Below are 25,866 nucleotides of genomic sequence, written 5' to 3' on the forward strand. Positions count from 1 at the left end.
ACCTTTGTACACTTTTACCTGGAAGTGTTAACTCTGAGAACTGCAGAAAAGAAGTATATCTGTTAGAGGGCATAGGGGGATTCCAGAATGTGGTGAATTGCTTCTGTGGTCTCTGTCGCTTCAAATTCGGAATAGAAAAGAACAGAACAGTTGCAAGTAAGTCAGGGTCAGAAGCTGAAATGTATAAGCATCATCAGCAGGTACAGTATCATATATGAATCTCTGATACTGAGTTTTGATGTGTTTTCTTTTTGGTTAAGTTACATTGTCCAATTCTCTTTTCCTGGACAATTGCCAGATCTTGTTAGAAGCCTGTTGAGGTCAGGAAATGCTTCTGCCTCATGTACAAAACACCACTGGGCAATGTGTTATAAAAAGATTTATCTATGATAGATGTGAAACCCACAAGGAAAAACTTTACAACTGATTTTAATGACTGTACAGGGTGTGACTAGCAGACAGAACAAAGAGTTTCTATTTTGCTTTGATAATCACATTTCTTTAAAGAGTATATTGGTCATCTTTAGCAGAAATTTGTTATTTTCCTTTATGAAATGCAGTCAAAATTTTTTAATGAGATGTTTCCAAAATGAACAGAACTATATATTACTACTAATTCTGTTGTGGATTGAGACATTTACAACAGCAAAAATTATATTAGTACTCTGTGCCAGAATATATAAAATTTATTCCTGGTGTCTGAATTGTGGAAAGGTAATAATGTGTATAATGTGAGAATGCTGTTTGAATGAAAGCAGGCATTTTTCTCAAAGTCCAGTAATATTTTTATGTAATCAAAGACATATACAAAAGTGTGGATACTGATGTATCTTAATGGATTCTGATTTAAAAGAAATTTCCTCTGGTGGGCTCAGATTTCAGAATTATGTGTAATTCACGAGTGCCACACTCCTAGGTCTCAGCTCAAAGGCTAGCTTTGCTCCAGAGCCCAAACCTGACCGTGGTAGGTTATTTTCAAAGACAATTCTTGATGAACTTTGCAAAAGGGAGGGAGGAACGGTACAGATCGTGCTAAAGTCATGCTTGGCTTTTTCCTACATTTAGGGTTTTCCTCTGGCATATTTACCTTGTGAATAATGCTTCTCGTGGGCTAAATAAATAAAGTTAGTCTGCCATCTGAACCCTCCACCTAATAACAGCTGTGTCAGAGGTGTGCTGATAATCAGCGACGACATGGTGGCCACAAAAGAGAAAGGAACTTGTGGGAACATAACTTTGAGGGTGTTGTGAACGTCTCATTTGGGCTGCCCCTGGCGAATCCAGCATCAGCACACTGTAGTTTGCTTTGAGTCATTTGGATCTCTGCAGCTTTGGGGTAGTATTGCAAATAGGTGGGGTAATGAGCTTATTTAATGGATTTCCTTCGCATAAATACAAAGTCTCAGTTTTATGATAACAATATTGACTTTATGGGGGTTTTTTGTTCACTGATTTGGTAGGAAAGCAAGTAATACACTTCCTGACCTAATGTAACATTTGTGTTTAGGCTGAAAAATGTCATAGATGGGTGCTCTTATTCATAAAACATTAGGGGTAGAGCATAGACCATTCATTGTAAAAAGTGAGATGATTCCTTTAGAAACCATATAAATTACTGAAGGGAATTATGACCAAGAATATGTTTTGGGTGAATAGATGCCAACGCCCCATCTCACTAGATGATTACTATTCTAAATATTTTTCCATTAGCTAGTTTCAGCTCAGGAAATAGATTAGACCCTTAATGGCTTAAGCAACCAGGAAATGAGCAATATATTTATAGATTCCACCAGTGAATTTGAAATCAAACTTCTTGCCTATTAAAAATTATGACTAGGGGCGCCTGAGTGGCTCAGTCAGTTAAGTGTCCAACTCTTGATTTCAGCTCAGGTCATGATTTCATGATTCCTGAGTTTCAGCTCCACATCAGGCTATAGGCTGTCAGTGGAATTCTTGGAATTCCTGCTTGGAATTCTCTCTCCCTCCCTCTCTCTCTGCCCCTCCCCAGCTTGCACTCATGCTCTCCCTCAAAAGTAATAAATAAACTTAAAAAATTCTGACTATAATATTCAATATAAATGTGTTTTTTAACGCTTTTAAAAATGTTTCTCCCTCCTCTCCCATACCAACCCTTTTGAAGATCTGATATTATCAATAAAGAGAATAAATTACCTACAATCATATTTTGAGGAAAACCTGATTTTATATTAAGTATCAGGTATAAAATTACCATTGAGTCTAGGTTGTATATTTTGGTGATAGAGACTAATCCATTTCTGGTCTTGTTTTGGTAGTCTGTAGCAATTTAAAATCAGGGTGGCTATCATGGATCACGCTGATGGCCCTGTTCAGGCTTAGAGTTTTTCCAGTCTAAATGGTGCTGGAGGAAGCATATTCCCACCTTATTTAACCATAATGGCTTAGCTGTGCTGTGTAGAAGCCTGGGAATGGCTGTGTCTTATACACAGACCGAAAGTAAGGTAGGCTTTGGCTTCCATTAGTGCCCTTGCTTAAGAGGCTAGAGGGCTGATTCCCATCTTAACTTTGCCACTGAACAGCTCCATTTGGGGCCTTTGACATAAGCAGTTGAGTTAGAGAACCCCTGAAGGCCTGTGTAGCCCTTACATCACATGAGTCTAAATTCTGCCCGTGACTTCATAGAATCCTGAAGTAAGCATTTCATTCCCCTTCTGTGGGCCTTATTTTCTGCACCTGCTAAACAAAGCCTCTTGAGAAAGAGGACTTTAAAAGCAATGAAAAGAAAGACCCAAATCAAGGACATTTTAAAATGGACTGAGGTCAAGGGCGCGTGGGTGGCTTAGTCGGTTAAGCGTCCCAATTCTTGCTTTTGGCTCAGGTCATGATCTCATGGTTTGTGAGTTCGAGCCCCACATTGGGCTCTGCACTGGCAGCGCGGAGCCTGCTTGGGATTCTCTCCTTCCCTCTCTCTCTGCCCCTCCCCCACTCCTACTGTCTCTGTCTCTCTCAAAGTAGAAAAATAAACTTAAAAAAAGATAAAAAATAATAAAAATGGACTGAGGTCATTATTTGTGTTTGTATGGGGAATGGGTGATTAATACATTTACTTTCATTATGTGAAGAAATTTCTTTCATTTTCTTCTGGAGCCTACTGATAAAAATCTGGGTTTCTTGAGTTTTTAATTCTGACGCTCCAAATGTTTAGCACTCTGTTCAGTACATAGGAGACACTCAGTAACTATGTGTTTTCTTGGACTTCACTAAAATACCTCTTGAAAAAGTGAAGTTGTATCAACTGCCTTTTTGTATTTGAATTGTTTCTAAGCCTATTTTTTTTTAATTTTTTTTTTTAACGTTTATTTATTTTTGAGACAGAGAGAGACAGAGCATGAACAGGGGAGGAGCAGAGAGAGAGGGAGACACAGAATCCGAAACAGGCTCCAGGCTCTGAGCTATCAGCACAGAGCCTGACGCGGGGCTCGAACTCACGGACTGTGAGATCATGACTTGAGCCGAGGTCGGACGCTTAACCGACCAAGCCACCCAGGCGCCCCACTAAGCCTATTTTTAATGGTGGATAGATGTTCATGCAACAACCCTTTTTTATTTGTTTATACTAAAAAACCCAGGATAAACACGTAAGAAAAACTTTTTCAAATACAAAAGTGTAAAACATGCTCAACACGCCCTTCTTTGCCACCATTTGACAGGAAGTCAAGTTAATCAAGTGCTATAAACCATCAGTCTAGAAGCCAGGTGGTTCTGTCCACCCCTGCCCAGGGAAGTTCTGTCTGCCCACCATCACCTGCTCTTCTAGGACCCCACCAGCAACACGGGCTCCTTAGTAGGAAGCACTGACTTTGTTCAAAGCTGTAAAACTATAGTCATTACTTCTCTTGTTCCTGTTTTGCATGAATCCCAGGGACTGAGATCTGCAATTTGTGAAGCTTTAGTTTGTCGCACTAAGCCACACTCCTCTAAAGACATTACTTCTTTCCCAGTGGTTTTGCTTCTTCTTCCTTCTTAAGCTTTCTCCTTTTATCTTCCCCTCAGTTTTTAAAAATGAAATTTATTTTTACTTTTTAAGTTGCCTACCTCATCTGTAAATCAGGAACTAGATAATAATCTCTAAAGCCACTGCCCATACTTTATGAACCCTTGGGAGTATATGTTTATGAATAAATTGTCATCTTTATAATGTAATTTTATCAACAAATCATGAGTTGGAAATGTAAGTAGGGGGCAACTTTTCTTCTGCCCTCTGAGGTTATATGCCTGGGGGCCTATGAATTAAAGTGACAAAAGGCAGGGACACCTGGGTGGCTCAGTCCGTTGAGCATCCAACTTCGGGTCCAGTCATGATCTCACACGGTTCATGAGTTCTAAACTGTCAGCACAGAGCCTGGAGCCTGCTTCGGATTCTGTGTCTCCCTCTCTCTCTCTCTGCCCTCTTCCACTAGCGCTCTGTCTCTCTCTCTCAAAAATAAATAAACATTAAAAAAATAAAATAAAAGTGACAAAAGGCAGATTAACAGGAAAAAAAGCATTTGTTTCTTTTGTGATATTAATATTTCTTTATGAATAGAGATTTCACAGTAAAGAAGTGAAAACCCAAAGAGACAACTGGACCTGGAGACTTATATACCATTTTAACAAAGGGTGACAAATTGTGGAGCAGTGATTAGACATAGGGAAAGGGGGTTTGGGCTTCAAGGGGGGCAACTTGTGAGAAGGTAACTAGGAAATGTAGGAGGGAAACTATTGCCAGATGAGGGTTGTGGAGGGGGCACCTTTACAAATGGAAATTTCCTTTACAAAAGGAAAATTTATATTCTGCTTTTAGGCATTTAGGGGGCAGAGAGTTCCTCTTGTGTCTGCTGTTTCTCAATTGTCTTCAGCTCAAAATAATCCTTATGCATATTTTGTGGGATATTTTGGGGTGGCATATTCCGGTCCCCTTTAGAAACATAAGAATCTGAGAACATTTTAGAACCCTCCTATGTCTGAAATTTTTATTTTTAATTTTTTTTAACGTTTATTTATTTTTGAGACAGAGAGAGACAGAGCATGAACGGGCGAGGGTCAGAGAGAGAGGGAGACACAGAATCTGAAACAGGCTCCAGGCTCTGAGTGGTCAGCACAGAGCCCGACGCGGGGCTCCAACTCACGGACCGAGAGATCATGACCTGAGCCGAAGTCGGACGCTTAACCGACTGAGCCACCCAGGTGCCCCCTATGTCTGAAATTTATGGATACTACTTTATAAAGCTGATTGATGAAGTTGAATAATATATTTTTAAAACATATAAGTAATACTGATATATTAATACCTATAACAGTGAGACACCACAAGTAATTTGTCATTAACTGTGACTTTTCCAATTTTAAGAATATTTTATATCAAAACATCAAGTTGTCTACCTTAAATACATTACAATTTCTTTTCAATTATACTTCAATACAAAAAAAAATATTTAAATGTTCTGGTTTTCTGGTTGTAATTTATTAGGCAAAAACCTCACAGAGCCCAAGTGAAAGAAAGTTCACAGATATTAATGAATGACTCATTTATTGATAATATTCAGTAGGGTTTGAGACAGTATCAGTAGGGACTGAAATTATAGAACTTATTTTAAAAAGTCTAATGGTTGGAGGTCAATTTGGGATTTAAAAATAACCCCTTTCCATAATTTTAATTTAGAAAGAGAGAAATGGTCAGGGTTCTCAATGCAGAATAGTTTTCTCCCACAGGGAACATTTATTTGGCAAGGTCTAGAAAATTGGGGTTGTCACAACCTTGGGGGGATGGGTACTACTAGTATCTAGTGTATAGAGGCCAGTGATAGTGCAAAACATCTTAAAATTCACAGGACAACTTTTCACAAGAAAAAAATTTTTCGTGCCCAAATGTTAACAGTGCCAAGTTTGAGAAATTTTTCTGTGTGTGACTCAATAGAGAGTTCTACAGTTTGGAGTGCCTGCTCATGTTTAATTCTGGTAGGTGTTGAAACAAAACAGAGATCATTAAAACTCACGTCTTAGCCATGCATATCGTTAAACTGCTTGCTGACTCTTGGCATTTTTCTTGGCTTTTTACTCTTATCTGGACAATTAGGTTTTCACAGAAGATTCTTCAGTTTGGTCTGAGGCAAACTACACAGAAACAAAAAGAGAAAGCACTCAAAAGATCCTACTAACTGGTATTAAGTGTCCCATCCGGGCAAGTTTAAAGATCAACCGAGTAATTCTTTAATAAGTTATAATTCTTACATTATATTATGTTTCAGGGTGGAGTCATGGACATTACAGTAGCCTCTACCAAACATTTAGTCCAATGCCGTTCTTTTAAAGTCAAGTAAGAAGCTGCCTTTCAAAGCTCACAAGGTATTTGGTTGTAGAACCAATACAAGGCATGATTACAACCCAAACACAAGGCACATCCCTCTCCATCACATTTGTAAATTCTTTTATTAGTTCATTTATTAAAGCGGGCCCTCACTAGCCTCTGCATCGAGCTTTACTCAATGTAGACTAAGAAAATTCAGGGAGGAACTGATTTTGTGAACAAGGGGATTGGCAGTCACAATCCTACACCATTTGTACAACTTGCAACGTAATATTAAAAATGAGGAAGGGGAAAAGTGCAGGAGCAGGGAGAGAAATTTTCCCCTGAATCCACAGAATGGTAGAGCTGCGTTCCATTTCCTATCTTTTCTTTCCCCCATAACAGTTGACATCCTACAGTAATTTTCCGTTCAGTTATTTGCCCTTATCTTTTTTAAAAAAGTTTCCGTTATTATACCCAGTGGATTAAAGGGCATTCCTCTTTACTCACTGAGCTGATACAGTAGCATCTGTAAAAAGAGTTATTCCAAAATGTGCACCTTAAGGAACAAAATTTTCAGGGATCTAGTAGTTTAAGCAGTATCATGAAGCTGTATGTATAGCTTTACTAATTTCATGTCACTATAAGATAAAATTTTTAAAAAATTACAAACAGGGCTATGACAACCCTGAAACTGGGGATTTGAGGAAAATACTGGTAGAGAAAGAGATCTATAGAGATCACTGTTAGTAGTAGTAATCAGAGCATACTGATCTGATTTATTTTGAGATATTCAAAACAACTAGGCTGTTGAGTGTAGGGGTAAGTAGGATGATCACCATTTAAATAAAATTAAAATGTTAATATACTAAAGTAACATCCCACTTGGTGCCAGTGGAAAACAAAAGGTTTAATCACTATTGCAAAGATCACTGACCCTCTGTTATAACCTGATTAGCAAGTTAATGCTTTTTCCTTTTTGCTTTTCTTTTTTTAATGTTTATTTATTTTTGAGAGAGAGAGAGAGAGAGAGAGAGAGAGAGAGCGCGAGCCTGCGAGAGCAGGGGAGACACAAGAATCCAAAGCAGGCTCCAGGCTCTGAGCTGTCAGCACAGAGCCCAACATGGGGCACGAACCCAGGAGCCAACCCAAGAACTGAGAGAACATGACCTGAGCCCAACTCAGACGCTTACCCAACTGAGCCACCCAGACGCCCCAAATTTCCTTTTTGCTTTTCAAATACTATTCCCTAATTTTGCATTTATCTTTTTCTGAAAACTTGTTAATTGCATATGCTTTAGCCCTACAGAAGAAAACGTTGCTTAGCAACCACCAAAATAACTAATAAGCCTGTATCTAGTAAGGGCTTAAAGGACTTATTTATTTTAAATTTATATACAGTATTTCTTTATTGACCATTGAAACCAAGAAGATGTTGTTTCACTTTGAGTTTCTTCTGATTTCTGCGTCTATTTTGTTAATTTACATATGGGCTTTTTATAGCAAAAACAAAACAAAAAACAATATATTTAGTATAAATGTCTTTTTTCTCCCTTCAGCCTCTTAGTAATGTTTTATGTTCGTCATTTGCTTTCCAACATAATACCTTTATCAATGATATATGCTGGGTAAAGAAATGGTTTCTAATCATTGGATACAGAATTCTACAATATTCCTTTTCAATGCTAAGAAGCTATTTTCTTTTTAGAGGAAATACATTAAGGTTTTAGGAGAGGGAAATACTTGGAGATAAAATTGAAATGGTTGCTATTACCTATAATGGTTTTATTTTTTGGTTATTTGACTCAGAAGTATCTCAGAAGAGTCATGTGAGCCAAGAGCTTTGGGGTGGGAAGTGTTGCTGTCACATTGCAAGGTCCTATTGGACTCCTGTCACGTAGCTTTGTTGTATTAACCTGCCAGAGGTTTGAGTCTGCCCACTATGACATGCAGAGATTTATTATTATCTAAATCTCAGACCTGTTTTCTTCCCTTTGCTTCTGTTCGAACTGCCCCAGGGTAAAGACAAAATACCAATAAATTTGTTTACTGCTTCCTTTATATTTTGTGGTGTTGTAAAGTTAAGAACCACTTTTTACAAACATATTAATAATGAAAAGAACACAGGCAATTTATATTAATGGTGCTAAGGCACTCTGCATTAAAGGGAAACAGTGCATGATTTCAAAGAGAACTTTTGTCTTGGAATGAAGCTCCTTTACAAAATGGCTGCTTTACAGTTTTTTCTCATGGAGGCTTTGAACAAATTTATAGTCATTTCCTTTCACAGGAAAGAACTTCTGGGATATCATCTTGCACAATGGTTAATTACCCCATATGTATATATATCATATATATATATATGTGTGTGTGTGTGTGTGTATATATATGATATATATATAACATATGTATATATATATATCATATATATATATCATATGTAATATATATATCATATATATATTCATATGTGTATATATATATATATCATATATATATATATATATCAGTAGGATTTTTTAATGGAATGCCTTCATTAAGATATTACCTTAACATAAAATAAAGTGGTTTTTTAAAAGCAATATTTAATTACTGATAGGTGAAGTAACCATAGTAGAACAATTACCTACAATTGGCTAATAGAGGACTCTGTAAGACCACGTATACCATGTTCATATCTCATTTATATTGTCAACCCTTGTATAGAGAGAACGGTGTGGCATAACTGGAGTTAGGTTTAAAAATCTATGTAAAGGTGTATACTTCGTAAGTTATCTGGTAAAAATACATGAATGCTAAATAACCCAGTAGTTTAGGACAAAAATAATCTTAGAAAAGAGATGCATATGGGTGAGAGAGAGTCAGATAATGGGAGAAAGAATGGAAAGAAGGGAAAGAAAAAATGTTACCGTTGAAATTTAAAGACTGGCTTAAAAGTAAAAAGAAATGCACAAGTTTTCTTGATAGTGAATAAAATAGTTAATGAAAACAGCCACTTACTAATGCTTCAATTCTGTGTTCCAAGTGCAGGTAATGGAAAAACTCATTTTATTCTTTTTTTTTTTTTTTTAATTTTTTTTTTTTAACGTTTATTTATTTTTGAGACAGAGAGAGACAGAGCATGAACGTGGGAGGGGCAGAGAGAGAGGGAGACACAGAATGGGAAGCAGGCTCCAGGCTCTGAGCCATCAGCCCAGAGCCCGACGTGGGGCTCGAACTCACAGACCGCGAGATCATGACCTGAGCCGAAGTCGGACGCTTAACCGACTGCGCCACCCAGGCGCCCCAAAACTCATTTTATTCTTTATGAAGTTTAATACCAGAACTTCTTGCTTAACGTTAATTTTTTATTTAGTCACTTTCATGGGACAGTTTTCCTATAATATTCCTTTATACAGCTCTCCCCTATTCGTTCGAAAAGAAAATAGAAAGTATGTATAAAACATTTAATTGTCAAATATAGAACTTTTCAAACACTGAAATTTTATTTTAGCTCTTAATTTTAACTTGTTCTACCCTAGTCATTTGACAGAGATGATCAGAAATAACATTTACCAGTTATTCACTAATGAGAATTTTTCCTTTGTTCCCTGTTTTTGTACTCTTTGGAGTATAGCTACTAGTAAGTAGTGAAATGCCAAAGAACTAGGTGGCCGTTAGGAGAAGCAAAAGGCATTATTATTTACATAAATTGAAATTCCCCACAAATCAGTATTTAATACAGATTGGTATTCAGTTTTACAACCCGATCATTTATGCAGATTTGCTAATAGATATACATCCCCCAAGTCTCAGCTTGTTACAGTGATTATTGATTCACCATCATTTTAGTAATGATTAAGTGCTGGACATTTAGAATTACAAATCATAATCTCCTATTACATTGCATACTTAAAATTCTCCACAAATAAGTTGTCTCAAACAGACATTTTAATTTTTAATTTTTTTTATTTTTTTTATTTATTTATTTTTTTTCAATGTTTATTTATTATTGAGAGACAGACACAGAATGTGAGCAAGGGAGGGGCAGAGAGAGGGGGAGACACAGAATCTGAAGCAGGCTCCAGGCTCCGAGCTGTCAGCACAGAGCCCGATGCGGGGCTCAAACCCACGAACCGCGAGATCATGACGTGAGCCGAAGTCAGTGGCTAACCAACTGAGCCACCCAGGTGCCCTTAATTTTTTTTATTTTTAAAGATTTTATTTTCATGTAATCTCTATACCCAACATGGGGCTTGAACTCACAATCCTGAGATCAAGAGTCACATGATCCACCAACTGAGCCTGCCAGGCTCCCCTCAAACAGTCATTTTTAAATAAGGATGCGAGGTAGACGATATGTGTCCTTAGGCCTAAAGGTTGTCCTTAGAATTTGTAACTGAAAGTAAACCATTGGGCCCTGTGGGCACTGACATTCTCTCTTGTAACTGAAAGTAAACCATTGGGCCCTGTGGGCACTGACATTCTCTCTTAACTTCTCGTTGTCTTTGAAGAGTAATGCATGAGTATGTTAGCTATTTTTAGTTAAAAAATAAAAATCATGATATTGGAGAGGTATTCTTTATGATGAGACTTTATGACAGTTCTTACACCTGAAATGATGACTTTTTGGGAAAATGCTTTAGATTGAACATAAAAAATACATTCTTGGGGCTCCTGGCTGGCTCAGTCAGTAGAGCATGTGACTCTTGATCTCGGGGTTGTAAGTTCAAGCCCCACTTTGGGTACAGAGATTACTTAAAAGTAAAATCTTTATGAAAAAATAAATAAAAATAAAATTCTTGTTGAAATGAATGAAATTGCTACCACTACTACTGAGACCACTGTTAAAAAAGTATTAAGACCTTTTTATTACTTTTCTATTGGCCAATTAAGCAATTCACTGTTGCTCTCAAAGCAAACAAAATGCCAATTTTTAACAACATGGAAGCTGCTGTTGACAGATCATTCAATCAAAGGGCTATTTTCTATTGTAGAAGATTGCTGATACATACATAACCCTTGTCAGTAGTTGCCGTTCAGTTTTCTTTTTCTTTACATTTGCAAATGCTTTATAAATAATACCGTTAGATGCAAAATGAACTTTTAGTTCCTATTTTCAATATACAACGATATAACATTAAAAGCAAAATACTAAGAGGGGTGCCTGGCTGGGTCAGTCAGTGGAACATGTGACTCTTGATCTCGAGGTCCTGAGTTCAAGCCCCACGTGGAGTGTAGATCTTGCTTAAAAATATATAAAAGCAAAATACTAAGAGAAGAGAGATACAAAGTCCAGCTTTGGAAATTTTAAAGCTTCTATTTCAGGATCTCCACGTTGAGTTTATTTTCTTCTTTCTTGAATTCATCTTATAATGAACCTGTTGGGGGCTTGGAGGGGGATACATAGATCCTTTATAATCACATATTTCAGTCTTAATAATAGGTCTGATTTGCTAGTGACCTTAAATTGTTTAAACCCAGAGGACAATGGTTTACTCTTCTATAAAATGGGGATAATAAAACCAGCTTCATAGTATTGTTGTAAAAAACTACAAGAGAGTATATAGTTAAAGGCCCATTCAAGCATAGTAGATATTAAATATGCGTTACTTCTCTCCTCCTTCCCCTTTTACCCCTATCCATACTCAGTTGATATCGTTGAGATGAAATGGATTAACAGTTTTTTTGGTCAAGTCTAAGCTTCCAGATAAGCTGTTACTCTAAACAATTATATAGGATATTTCTTTTGACTCTAAGATACCGATGAACCATGGAAAATCTTGTTATAATACAATTATAAAGAAGGATTGTGTATTTCCACGCTAGCCCCTAGTAACAGTGTTTTGTTGATCAGGTTACAACAGATGAATATCAGTAGACAACAAATGCTCTCTTTGTTCCCTGTTCTTGTCACAATTGCTTAATTTAATAAGAGGTAATTGATTAAACTCTGTCTGCATTGTCGTCAGGAAACTGGAGAGGCAGCTAAACTGCAGGAGACTCCACACACACACACACACACACATTATCAACCTTTTGTGTCCTCTAACCTGTCTCAATTATTTCTGACAGAAGGACACATGTAAATTACCAAATTGCTCCCAAATAAAGCAACACGTAGAAAGATTTAATTGCTTAGGGAAAACTGGTAGAGGATTGGAGTTGTGTGACAGCGTCTCTTTCTCTTGGACAGCGTTTCTTTCTCTTGGATTTTAATTAATTGGATAAGGAAATAGGAAATGGAGACATTTGTGTTCTTGGATACTGAGGATACCCTCCCCCCCCCCCAATTCTAAGAGTTACAATTCCATCTTCTCTTTGGTGTTTAGCAAATAATCTTGCCCCTCCAGACATCATTTTTAATATTGATAATAACAGCAATGAACATTAATCAAACGCTTTCTAGAGCCAGGCAGCTTACGAAGGGCTTTTACATGCATTATCTTATTATTCCTCATAATTATAGCACTATTATTATTTTCTCATTTTGTGGATGAGAAAACCAGGGGTGAGACAGCTTATGGAATTTGCTTATGGTCACAGAGCTAGTGTGTGGCAGAGTCCTATATTAATTACCCCAGGTTATTCTGAACTCTGAAGTCCTCCTGTTAACTATTATAGGTCCTTCCTCTAATGACAAAAATGGAGGCTGGAAAGGCAGAAACTTTGTAGTCTTCAGTGACCGCCCTTGGCCTACACACCATATTTTCCAAATTTGTTGACCCGATATTTGAAACCCGCTGCAGGCCAATTCAAATCTGCCTTTGAAGCCTTATCTCCTACCATACCCAACCGATGTCTTCAGTTCGCCAGTGTGGCCAAGTTTATTTTATTTTCCCTGTAAAAAATGATTTCACTTCGCCTATCCAGATTCAATCCATGTCTTCCATGCAGGCTTTCCTGAATGCAGAGAGACTTTATACTATTCCGATCCTAAAGTCACTTACAATCGCATCACTTGACAAACAGCGCATTGTCTTCTGGGGTGGGGAAGGAGGACATGTGAGTGTCTGAAAAGCACTAGTGTCTGGCACATGGCTGATACTCCGTTTATGTTTGCTCCTTCCCTTATTGTCCTTTAGTGATGAAGGGCCTGCACTTTGGAGCCAGGCACACTTGTTGTTGAATCTTATCAGCTCCATTTCTTTTTTTTTTTTTTTTAACGTTTATTTATTTTTGAGACAGAGAGAGACAGAGCATGAACAGGGGAGGGGCAGAGAGAGAGGGAGACACAGAATCTGAAACAGGCTCCAGGCTCTGAGCTGTCAGCACAGAGCCCGACGCGGGGCTCGAACCCACGGACCGCGTGATCGTGACCTGAGCCGAAGTCGGCCGCTTAACCGACTGAGCCACCCAGGCGCCCCTTATCAGCTCCATTTCTGATTGTGAGAATTGAGTCCAATCACTAAGCTTCTCCACACTTAGTGGAGAAGCAGAGATAATTACAGTGCCTAGCTCATCGACTTGCTGTGAAGATTGAATGAGATTCTCTGTCTAGGACATGGTGAATGCTTACCAAATATGAGTTGCTATTATTATCATTAAAAGTTTTTAGGGTATTAGTCATTATTTATAACTAGATTATATGATACTATATTAAAAGTTTAGTAAGTCCCCCCATGAACATTACAGGCATTTAGTAAATGCTCTTGGATTTTTTTGTTTACTTGTTTTAGAGAATGCACACACGTGCTTGCACTCACGTACACACACGAGTGGGGGGGTGTGTGCAGGTGGAGCAGAGAGTGAGGGAGAGAGGATCTTAAGCAGGCTGCACACTCAGTGCGGAGCCTGACGTGGGGCTCGATCTCACGACCACGAGATCATGACCTGAGCTTTAATCAAGAGTCGGACACTCAGCTGACTGAGCTACTCAGGCGCCCCCACTTTTTTTTCTGTTGGTTTTTGAAAAAAATTGTGATATAATTCATGTAGCATCAAATTCGTCAAGGTTGTTTTGTTTTAGTTTTTAAATTCCATTTAACATACAGTGTAATATTAGTTTCTGGTGTACAACATGGTGATTCGACCCTCCCATACGTCACCTGGTGCTCATCACCACAAGCGCGCTCCTGGATCCCCATCACGTATTTCACCCATCCCCCACCCACCTCCCCCCTGGGAGCCATCCGTTTGTTCTCTATAGTTCAGAGTCTGTTTCTTGGTTTGCCTCTCTCTCTCCTCCCTCCCCCACCCTTCTTTGCTTCATTGCAGATTAATCAAGTTTTAATTGTAGGATTTAAGCCAAGTCCACCTCTGCAAGCTGTGTATATGATCTACTGCAGGGACCCGAGGGCCCCTTGGAAAGGGACTTATCCAGGCTGGACTCAACCAACCTGCAGGAAGAACCTGAGACAAATAAACATCTGAATGAAAACTAGTTCACATTTTATTGCTGTTCCCTAAAACTAGACTCTGGTCTTCATTAAAAAAAAAAAAAAAGAGAATCGAACACATTAGCCTTGTGGGATGATTTGATTTGGTTGTTAGTAAAACTTTTCAAAAATTTATGACTTTTTTTAATTTTAAAAGTTATTTGCTTTAAAAATAAGGTAAAATTTCTGTAGTTACAATTGAGTTGTGTATTCTCAAAACGAGGCAAGATGAACCATTCCTCAAATTTTTAGATGTGTCTGTAACCATCCTCAACACTGGAAGCCCTTATTTTTGGTTAGGTAAGGCTTAAGTGAATGTGTTGTGTTAAAAAACAGAATTCAACTGAGTAAATGTTAAAGATCTTATTGGCTTTTTCCAGTGATTTATGATCCGAACAGCATCCAATCTAGCAGATAGAAAGGAGCTCTGAGGAGTTTGTACCAAAGAAAAGACTTTCATAGGCAGAAGGGAGCAGGAACAAAGAAGTTCCACTAGGCAAAAAAGCAGATTGATTATTTCAAAGGGGTCTATCAGGCGGATTACCCAACTAGTGCTGATCTGGTGATTTCTGAGTGACTAGAGATTCCATTTCTGAGAGAGCCAAAACGGTAATGAAGTCTCTGTTGGGTGACATGAGGCTTCGCATAAGTGGCTCCATTTGGGGCCTGTTGTCTTGTTTTTAACAGTTGGCTGTGGATTTTAGAGTTACAAGTGAGGTAAAAAGCTGATTGTTGTGAACTCTACCTCACCCCCATATTCTTTGTAGTGAGATCTGAATGAGGAAGTAAGATACCCAGGATAGCCGTTAGGCAAGTATTTATGCCCCACTGTTTTTTTTTTGTTTTTTTTTTTTCTTTCTTTAACTCTGGGGATTTTCTCTTTCTTAAGAATCTGTGTTTTCTGGGGTTTTGAATTTGCCTAGCAATTGCTATGAAAGATAGAAAAGATAATGAGCTGAACGGCTGGAATTTGACACAAGAATAATGGTTTTCTTTGTTTACCTTTGCATGATTTGTAAAGAGTGCTAAGCTTTTGCTTTTTTAATCTTTTACGTTTTGTTCTTTTTCCCTTTGTAAAAACTCCATATGTGTTACTGGACTCTTCTGAAATACAAAATATTCTGGAAAGCTTTCTACTACTCACACTCCTATGGCTTCTCATTCTCATTTTATCTCTTGTTCCCCCACTTAGAGGACTTGGGTTTTGTGATGTGCACTCTGAAGTGTGAAACCTACTTGGAAATTTGGTTTTCCGTGATTAAGAAGGTGCTTGTAGAGTTTTGTCTTTCTTATAGTTGTTTGTGTCAATGGCATGAACATTTTGTGAACATCTCTTAAAATGGAGTCCTGCACACTTCAGGAATGGTTATGTCAAGATTCAGGAACATCTGTGAAGATGTTCAGGAGTGATTACACAGGCACCACTGGGGAGGGAGGAGACTCTACGGGGCTCCACCTGTGCACGTGGGAGGCACAGAAGACCCTTCTGCCCTCTAGACCATATTTCTGCTATGGGCTTTTCTCCTTCTCTCCATCCTACCCTGATTTTAGGGCCGTTGTGATGAGAATGTTCTACAAGTAGAACCCGACTCATGGGAAAAGGGTCTTTATAGCCACTCTTGTGAGATGAGATAATTTTTTAATGATGTGCTATCGGTTCTTAGTGTATTTGCCTTGGGCTTGAACATGACTGCCATTGTAAAGATACTTTGCTTTGCCGCATTGGGGGAGAACACAAATTAAAAAAAAAAAAAGTTCGCATCTTATTCAGGCTTTTCTTGATTTTTGTTTTGGCTGTACCTAAATTTGACACATGAGAACAGATGTTCTCTGAAGGCCAGGAGTGGTTTATTAAACTCCTAGTCATTCAGTGTGATCCAGGTATGTGTTTGCTGAAAAGTAATAATCCTAGAAGAATGGCTGTAGAACAAAATCAGCTACCAGAGTAAAATCTTTCTATCTAAAATCTAAAATGGCACTTAAAAATCACTAAAGATATTTTATTCATTAACATTTTCTTATTTTAATGAGATCTGGAGAGGCTTTTGAAAATTACTTTGTAGCCAGTTTGGTCTGTAAACTGAAAGACTGTAAGGAATAATTAATAAAAAGTAAAACAGCTGTCATCGAATACTCTTCATAGGCAAAAGGCTTGATGTAGAAAATCCAAAGTAGGGTACAAAGTAGACTGCATTTGTTGGGACATATAATAGCAACCCCAGGGGGACTTCCTTAACATCTGGGCTTAATGTTACCTTTTGTTTTTTATTCTGATAGAGATGAAAAAGGTATTTCCACCTTCAAATCCCCAAATAAGCCTATTTAGTGGAGGGAAATTGGATACTTAGCTTTGGACTGTTTCTGAGCGCACAAACCTCTGATCTAGTCCATCCCTCTCAATTTACATGACCATGAGGAAATGGAAACCTAGGGAGGTTGAAGGACTTACCCTGGGACAGGCAGCTAGCTAGTTCCTGCTTGAACTGGCGACTATCTATTGGTTACCGCTAACGCCGCGTTTTCTGCCGCCGGCTGGGTATGCAACCCCGTCCTGGTAAATTGTAGCAGCGAATGGTGCTACACCCCTTGATCTCAGGTAATCCCCCCCCTGCCCCACGCCTTTTCTCAGGGGAGCTGCGCGGTGCGAAGTAGAGGATTGCAGGAGCTCACGCGCAGACTACCCTGGGAGATCCGTGGAATCAATTCACGGGGTTGCCCTGGGGGGATGCGAGGGGGGGGGGGGGTGGGGCAAGAGGCAAGAGAGTACGAAAGACGTCTTGCAAGGGAGTAAAGGACTGTAAACATGACTGTAACATGGTCCCTGAAATTTTGAGGCTGGAGTATCCCAAGAGAAAATGTCTTAGGAAGAGAAGCCAGTTCTAAGACAGGTTTTTAAATCATCAGTTTTCAAAAAGTATGCTTTGTGTTGGGACCACACATACACAATCAGTTGTGAGAGGAAAGAAACGTTGGTATTTTCCCTGCTTGGATTCCAAAAGTCAGGTATGGAGGACAGTTTTAAGGGTGAAAAAAAATGAAGGGTGCTAGTCTAACCTAGGGAACCCTTGCTCTAGAAAATGCATGCATTGTGGCTTTGATAGAGGACCTTTTAGATTTGGAAATGAAATGTTAATAATTCCAGTGACTGTGGGTAATTAGAACAGTCTTTTGAAGGTAATAAATTTGAAGCTTTAAAAAATACCTCTTTACCTGAGAATCTGTGTGGAATTCTAAAAGGACTGAATTATTTAAAGTCGTTAGCTTCTGTTTATGTAGTTTTAAAACTATCTTTACAGCCTTTGATTATGTTTCTGAAATTGTTTTTGTACTTTTACAGCCCTGATCCCTTAAATGTTTTATGAGTTTAATATACAGCACCTAACTATTTGGTATTGTTTTTCTGGTCTTTTTTTTTTTTTTTTCCTCCAGTTAGGAGTGTTCTTAACCTAGAAGATTACCTATTGTTACACTGAATTGCTCTCCCGGGGTGCATAGGCACTGCTCGAAAGCGGTTATAATGCTCGTTTGGCCCTGGGCGGTTGCCAGCAGGGAGTAAGGCATGATGGGAAGTAGTTTCTTTACCTTCCACAACAGGTGTCTTTGTCAGTGCACCTTATCCAGGTATCAGTGTGGAAGCACTGAGTCACTGTAGCACAGAAAAATAGGAAAGCAAGAGGAATTCCTTTCACATCTAGAAAACGGTGCTGCAAGATAAATCTGAAACCTTCTGGTGCTAGTGAATGCACGAAGAGGTTCACAGTGACTTTTACAGCACTTCTGAAAAGATAAAAAGGAATTTAAAAGGTATGAACTGCCCGGATGCCTTATAAAACCTGGTCTCTTGATTATCATTTAATTTTTACCTGGTTAGTCAGCGTTAAGGTAAATGTGCCGGGAAACTTTTTAACATAAACAGAGCTTGAAAGACAAAGCTGCATTGGAGGAAAAAAATGAAGTAAAAATGCTTTACCGGCTCCAACAAGGGTCAAGCACAGTTTGAAGCTGTTTTAATCTTGGAGATTTATTGAAAGTCTTGCGTTTTCTATTAAAATAAGCTTCTTAGACTTCTGTTTCCTAGCAATAAGGTGTTTTTCCCCTTCTGCCTGTGTGTGCACGCGCGCGTGCAAGTGTGAGTGTATTTAATCTAGAATGCTATAGCAATTGCAAAAGTCTCCTAATCATATTTAAATGGAACAAGATGCTATTTAAGTAATCATATTAATCTAGGTGAAGATACTTCAGGAAAATAAGGGAAAATAGACACCATGAATCTCATCCCACGTTTTGTGTGTCTTCGGAAAAGCAAACAATTCAACAACATAACAATGCTAAATTAGGACTAAAAATTCCAACCAGTAGCTCTGTTTGATTAGAGACAAACATTGCCAAATTGATTTTTAGCAAACAGTATTTCTCCTGGTATTGCAATGTCATCATCTATAAATAGCAGAGTAGATAATAGCTTAATTAGACATTTTGGCAAAACAACTTTTGGAGGAGCTTTATCTCCCCCCCCCCCCCCTTTTTATTTGCTTACTACTTTTTCCATGGAATCAGCCTACGCTGTACTTCCTGGTAATGTAGGGAACCTTGTAATGATGATTTTGGGCAGCTTTGGGATTTTTCATCAGGGCATATGGAGGTTCATATTTACTGTCTCCAACTGGAAAACACTTCTGGTAGCTAAGCCACCACCAGTTCACCACTATCTGCTAACAGGGTAATTAAAAAAAAACAACAACAGCCTCTAAGTTTAAAAATAAAACAGGAGAACTTTTATCTATGGGAGAAAAACAATACGTTTTTAGAAATGAGACCTTTGTGTTGCTTTGTGAATAACAACAGAAAACAAAGTTCCCCAAATCAGGAATTCTATTTAAAATATTTGCGTGTTTTTTAGTGGGAGAAGGGGAAATGATTTTCAACTGATACTGCAGTCCATTTCATTTTTATATTTAGGTGCTTCTTTTTTTTTTTTTTTTAACAGAAATAATCAGAGGGGGAAAAGACTCTCTTTTTTTCATACTTCAGGAGATAATTTTTAACTGCACCAAGAATTCTATGAATTCTGAAAAACTAAAGGTTGCCGTCTGTTTATTTTCTGTGAATGTGAAAAAATAAGCCATAAGAAAATCCACTTCTCCTCCAAGAAGAAGACTCTTGATATAAATGATACTGAAGTAAGAAGATAAACTTTAAAAGTTTCTAATTACCAAGGACGTAGCATAAATCAGTTTGGGGGTCCTTTTGTTTTATTGTTTTTGCAATAGGATATTTCCAGTTAGAAAACTTTTCATTTCTCTTTTTGAAGTTTAAAGAAGATTTCCCAAAAGTGAACTTTCCAGCTGCTGTGTTAAGAACACAGAAGGTGTTTATAGCATTTACTTCCTCCACAGATAAGAGGACCTCCCTTAGTTTTCTACAGGGGGTGAGCTGCCAAAGAAGCCTGTGATAGCAGCTGGTTTTTTTTTTCATATTTCTTTTTTTCCTCGTGGATTTTTGATACTCCACCCCTTCAGACTCAGGTGGGTGTGGGCATTGGCATTGAGCTGCAGTAGGATTTTTCCCTGGATAGTCTGGTCTGGAGCTGGGGTAGCAGCTGCCGCTGTGGAAAGGCCAGCTGGCAAGATGATGGAAGAGATCTCCATTATGGTAGCCTATGACGCCCATGTTTTCAGCCAGCTGCACGACGAAGACTTCCTCACTAGTCTCGTGGCCATCAGCAAGCCCAGATCGATGGTAGGTGGTCCCTTGCACGTGGCTCTGGAGCTGTTTTCCTCTTTTCTAACATGTACTCCTGGAGCAACTCAGGCATCACTTCCTGGGAATTAGAATAGAAGTATTGCTGTTGGCTTTGAGTTCAGGCTACAGACAGGTCTACAGGTTTTTAATGATTTATTTACATCACCAAACACTATATGTTAGTAGTGCGTTGAAAGTGACTTAGGAGTCATACCTAACCTAACCTCACCTAACCTAAGTTAATGCTTTCATATATGGTGAGGGTGAGAAGAGTTTTATAGTACCAAATATCACCCCGCCTCATGCGTTTGCCTTGTATGCGTGTCTGTGATGACAGATGTAGGTGAAGGTCACCTGCATTTACACACATATGATTCAGTCTTTGAAGTAGAACAATTTTACGTGTGGGCTATAACATCAACACAAAGTTAAGTGATCTAAAAGCCAGATAACTTTCAAAATGTTTACATTATTATGAAGAACTATTATGAAAATAGCTTCTAGTATAATTTTAGTTTGGATTTAATATTGGTAAATTTTTAAAACAATTCTCCAAGCGTCTTGGTGCACATGTCCTCGCATAATAGGAAAATGAAGTTCTTGCAAATGTTTGTTGTTTCTTCTATGTAGATGTCATATCATGGCTCTCGAGTTTAAGACAGTAGTGAAGCATACCTTTTATACTAACTTGCCTAATTCTTGCCATAGTAACCTCTTATTCATTATATTTGATAGTACTCATCACAGACAACAGGACGAAAGACTATATCGTAACCATTATCTTGTTAGTATGAAACCCTGATTCTCTATTTTAAGGCACAGGAACCTTAAACACACGATGGCAATTTTTTCAAACAATGAAATTGCAATGAAAACATAAAGGGGACTCTCAAAGGTAGATTTTAAAAGACTTAAGGGTTACATTAATTAGATGTAGTCTACTGCCATTGTTCAGATGCTGATTTGAACAAACTATAAAAAAAATCTATAATTGACCACCAATTAAATATTTAATGATATTAAGAGGATTATTCATTTTATGCGATAATGATAGTACAACTATGTTAAAAATGGTAACTTTGAGATACGTATTAAGATAATTATAGATGAAGTATCTGCAAAGGTTCAAAAATATTTATGATTCAGTAGAGGGGTTGGTGATGTGGATGAAGTTATATGAACTTACAGAACTGTGTTGGTAACTGTTGAAACTGAGAGAGGAGTAATAGGGATTCATTATACTCTCTCCACTTTTGTAGAATTTTTTTTAAAGTCGGCCCCATGCCCCCCCCGTGGGTCTTGAGCTCACAACTTTGAGATCAAGAAGTTGCATGCTGTACTGACTGAGCCAGCCAGGCGCCCCAGTAGATGTTTTATAGATGCAGTGGATGTTTTTATTTTTCCTTTTTTTAAATTTTATTTATTTAGGTGATCTCTACACCCAACATGGGGCTCAAACTCATGACCATGAGATGAAGAGTTGCACACTCTTCCTCCTGAGCCAGCCAGGGACCCCGGTAGATGCAGTTTAAAAGTCAGCTGGCCTGGGGTGCCTGGGTGGCTCAGCCAGTAAAGCGTGTCCAACTCTTGCTTTCAGCTCAGGTCATGATCTCACAGCTCCGTGGGATTGAACCCTGCGTTGGACTCTGTGCTGTCAGCATGGAGCCTGCTTGGGATTCTCTCTCTCCCTCTCTCTCTCCTCCTTCCTCACTCGGGTGTGCTTGCTCTCTCGCTCTCTCTCTCTCTCTCTCAAATAAATAAACAAACTTAAAGTCAGCTGGACCAAAAAAATAGCAAAGCCAAACAAATTCTACATAATATACTTATATAAGTGTTCATTGATACAGAAACATCTAGCCTTTTGCATTCTTGTCTTATGTTTAAAAAAATTTTTTTTTACATTTATTCGCTTTTGAGAGATAGAGTGTAAGCTGGGGGAGGGGCAGAGAGAGAAGGAGACACAGAATCCAAAGCAGGCTCCAGGCTCTCAGCTGTCAGCACAGAGCCTGACGCGGGGCTCAGACCCACCAACCATGAGATCACGACCTGAGCCGAAGTTGGACACTTAACTGACTGAGCCACCCAGGCATCCCTTAACTTCTATTTTATAATTATATATGTTATGTGGATATTATTGCCAACCCTTGGTTAACCACAATATTTTATCAAGTCAGGAGAGAGTCTGTCAGTGGTTATGGATAAGCTCTTAACTTCATTTTAGCCATTAATTTCACAATATTTCACCATGAAGACTTATCCAAAGAATTCCGAATTCATTTCATTTCTTTTTGATCATCCTGTTAAGATCCTCTTAAGGTGTCTGTGCAGCCTTAAAAAAAAAGAAGAATCAAAAACAGAGATGTAAAGTGGCACAATCTAGAGGACAAAGGCTGAGGAGAGAGGCAGTGACTGAGTCCTAGGGAGCATCTTACACTCAGTGAGTGTAGGACATCGTGCTGTGTGTGTTGTGCATGTGGTCATATGCACATGTGCAGGAGACACAGAGAGAAAATGAGCTAATTAATATTTATGTGCTCACTGGGAAACACTCTTCCATTTGTAGATCAGATGAATATTCAATATATTGACATAGGTTATGCCTTGATGCAACTTCAGCTCCCCCAACGCACATTTCTCCTCCTAATCCTGGAGCATATTTGGTATGAAATTTGGTTACTAACGTGGAAAGCCTCAGAGGTATGATAAAGGCACAAAATACTGCTCTGTATTCAACTTTTAAATAATATTGATGTTGGGGTGTTGAACTTAATTATACAACTTTCTGGAGATATTTAGTTTTCTTTATCAGCATTGAAATTTTAAAAGAATTGACTGGTACCATCTTTTGAAAGTGATATTTGGTTTTGGTTCATGTGGAAAAGTCATATTAAAATTGTGCTAAGGTGAAATATTTACCACTTACTTTTGATTCTGTATTCCATTCTTTGCTTTGTCCGAGATGAACCGTTTAAATTGTATGAAAGGGATAAATACTCAGATTTTCTACAGTATAAAATAAATTACTTCTCAATCTGATTTATTACTGCACTATGAAGCAAATTACGTTCTTGCTACCATATAAAATCTTTTGGGTGTAGGTTGACTATTACAAAAGATATTTAGAAGCTTTCTTAGTACAGGATTAATTAAATGTTTTTCTGTAATTGGACTTTGTTTCATAATGGAAGCTAGCTTGATTCCTCAAATGGTTAAAAAAAAAAAAAGAAAAATAAAGAAAGAAAAAAAACCATTAAGCATGGTGGTTTTGGTGTGGACACTGAATCATTTCTTGTTTATAAGTAGCCCTGTGGCTTTCTGGCATTTTTGGTGGAGACTTGTGGTAAAAAATACAAGCTATTATGCATACAAGACTAAAAGAAAACTTGACTAAACAATACTTAACTGTTACTACATGTGATGTATTCAGTTTTTTTCCTATTTTATTTGTTTGCGGCTAGTTATGTACCACTAAATTGATTTCAGAAATGTTTCAAGCTACACTTAGAAAAACATGGTTATAGCCTATTGATCCTTTAAAAATGAACCATAATGCAGGGGTGCCTGGGTGGCTCAGTCAGCTAAGCATCCGACTTCGGCTCAGGTCATGATCTCATGGTTCGTGGGTTTGAGCCCCACATTGGGCTCTGTGCTGACAGCTCAGAGCCTGGAGCCTGCTTCCATTCCGATTCTGTGTCGCCCTCTCTTCCCCTCCCCTGCTCCCACTCTGTCTCTCGAAAATAAATGAATGTTAAAAAAAATTTTTTTAAATAATCAATAATGCAAGCAAATCACAAATCCCTTTATACAGCTCCTTTTAGACAATCACAGGTAAGAAAAAAGGATAAGGAAGCCAAGCATAACTCCTCTTGTCCCCCAGATTCCTTTCTTTCATTTATATTCCATCTCTCTCCTCCTCCCTTTCTCCCTCTCATTCCCTCTTCTCTCTCTCTGCCTCCCCACCCCACCCCCCACAATAAGAAATGACCTGGGCCTCTGACTGGCTCACTTGGTAGAGCAGCTGACTCTTGACCTTGGTTGGGGTTATGAGTTCGAGCCCCATGTTGGGTGTAGACGTTACTTTAAAAAAAATTACCTAGGCCAGTGTTGTATTTACGAAGATAAACTAAACAAAAGCTTAGAGTCTCCACTAGAAAAACCTAAGAACTTTTAAATTACAGCAAAAATAAATTGGTGTGTAAGGTGAAAATCCAGGATAATCAAAATGGCTCCTGAAACATTTAGAAAGGTGCCTCATTGAACATAGTATTCCAGCCTTCCTTTAAATCTAAAAGATTATTTTTTCTTTAGTTGTTCATTGGCTGAAATTAACTGGCTTGCATTTTGAGACAAAGTTGTACCTTCCCCCCCTTCTCCCTCCAACATATATATCTTTAAATTCCAGAGTGGTGCTCACACCAGGAATAATAAACATATGAGGGAGGCAGTCTCTGAAGTTGTCCTCAGTCAGGGCCTTCTGTGCCAGAGAGGAATGGCCAGCATTCCTCTTTACTGCCTCCACCATTTCCAGTTATCTCTGTAGCTGCCTGGCGTAAATAAGGGAAAAAGAGCACACCTGTTACATTTATTATACATTCCAAAGGAAGATTTGAATATGTCTTTGAATTCAAAACATATAATTTAAACAGTGAACAAGCCTAATAACCAATGCATAGTTTCTGTCAAGCTTGACTTTCAGGTTAAGTGTTAATTTATATTCTGAATTATTTTAACTTTTTAATCTATACAGGGATTACCAAAGGAATATTGCCTTCTGACGTATGTTAGGGCAGTATGTAGTGTTAACCAACATTTTTGGGTTATTGCAATGAGCTGGTATAAATAGAGTCTCCCTTCCTCCAAAGACCTCACAGTCAAGTAAATGAGAGAAACAAAATAAATATTTATGGGAGTGACAACTTGGCTATTATAGGGTAGAACAATGTAGAGAATAACCACCACTGATTGAGCAGTGTGGAAGAAGCCTTCAAAAGGGACTGGGGGCACTTAAGTCAGGCTTTGAAAGCTGACCAGGTGCTTGCCAACTGGTGGAAGAGGGTAGGACCTTTCTGAGCAGGGGGAACGGCTTGTGCAAAGGCTCAAGGGTTAACTGCTTTGGGGGCTTTTTAAGTTACACAGTGTCCAATTGAAGTTTTAGATCTGCTACTTATTCATAAATTACCTAAATTCTCTAAACTTCAGTTTCTTCATCTGAAAAATGAGGGACATAGTAGTACCACTTCATTGGATTAGTGTAAGCATTAAATGAGCATTTGTACGTATTTAGCCCAGTGAATGCCCTTACTGATTGTCTCCCTTCTAACAAGGAAAGGGCTGTTCAAACTGGGGAAGGCTTGAAGGAAGGAGTGGGCTGAATAGATAAGGCGCCATAGCAATGTGGAATGAGGAGGTGGGTGGACAGGATAAGGTGGATTCTTTGGGTTACCCTGGTGAATTGTTTAATTA

At 38.4% G+C, this 25,866-nt stretch overlaps 1 protein-coding gene across 11 annotated transcripts in view; it reads left to right on the forward strand.

The window, feature by feature from the left end:
• RABGAP1L (RAB GTPase activating protein 1 like) overlaps nucleotides 1–25,866 on the forward strand; it is a 755,410-nt gene that overhangs the window by 630,767 nt on the left and 98,777 nt on the right. The window contains exons 1-2 of one of the 11 annotated variants that reach the window (XM_042925094.1): nucleotides 17,437–18,465; nucleotides 19,649–20,400. The exons of 9 other annotated variants lie outside the window; for them this stretch is intronic. In XM_042925094.1, the coding sequence (XP_042781028.1) occupies nucleotides 20,290–20,400 (111 nt within the window). In that variant the 5' untranslated portion in view covers nucleotides 17,437–18,465; nucleotides 19,649–20,289. Of the gene's footprint in view, nucleotides 1–17,436; nucleotides 18,466–19,648; nucleotides 20,401–25,866 lie in introns of those variants that run through there. One more of the 11 variants, XM_042925086.1, reaches the window with a different exon arrangement.

This window comes from Panthera leo, chromosome F3 (assembly GCF_018350215.1).
Source record: "Panthera leo isolate Ple1 chromosome F3, P.leo_Ple1_pat1.1, whole genome shotgun sequence".
Taxonomy (NCBI): Eukaryota; Metazoa; Chordata; class Mammalia; order Carnivora; family Felidae; genus Panthera; species Panthera leo.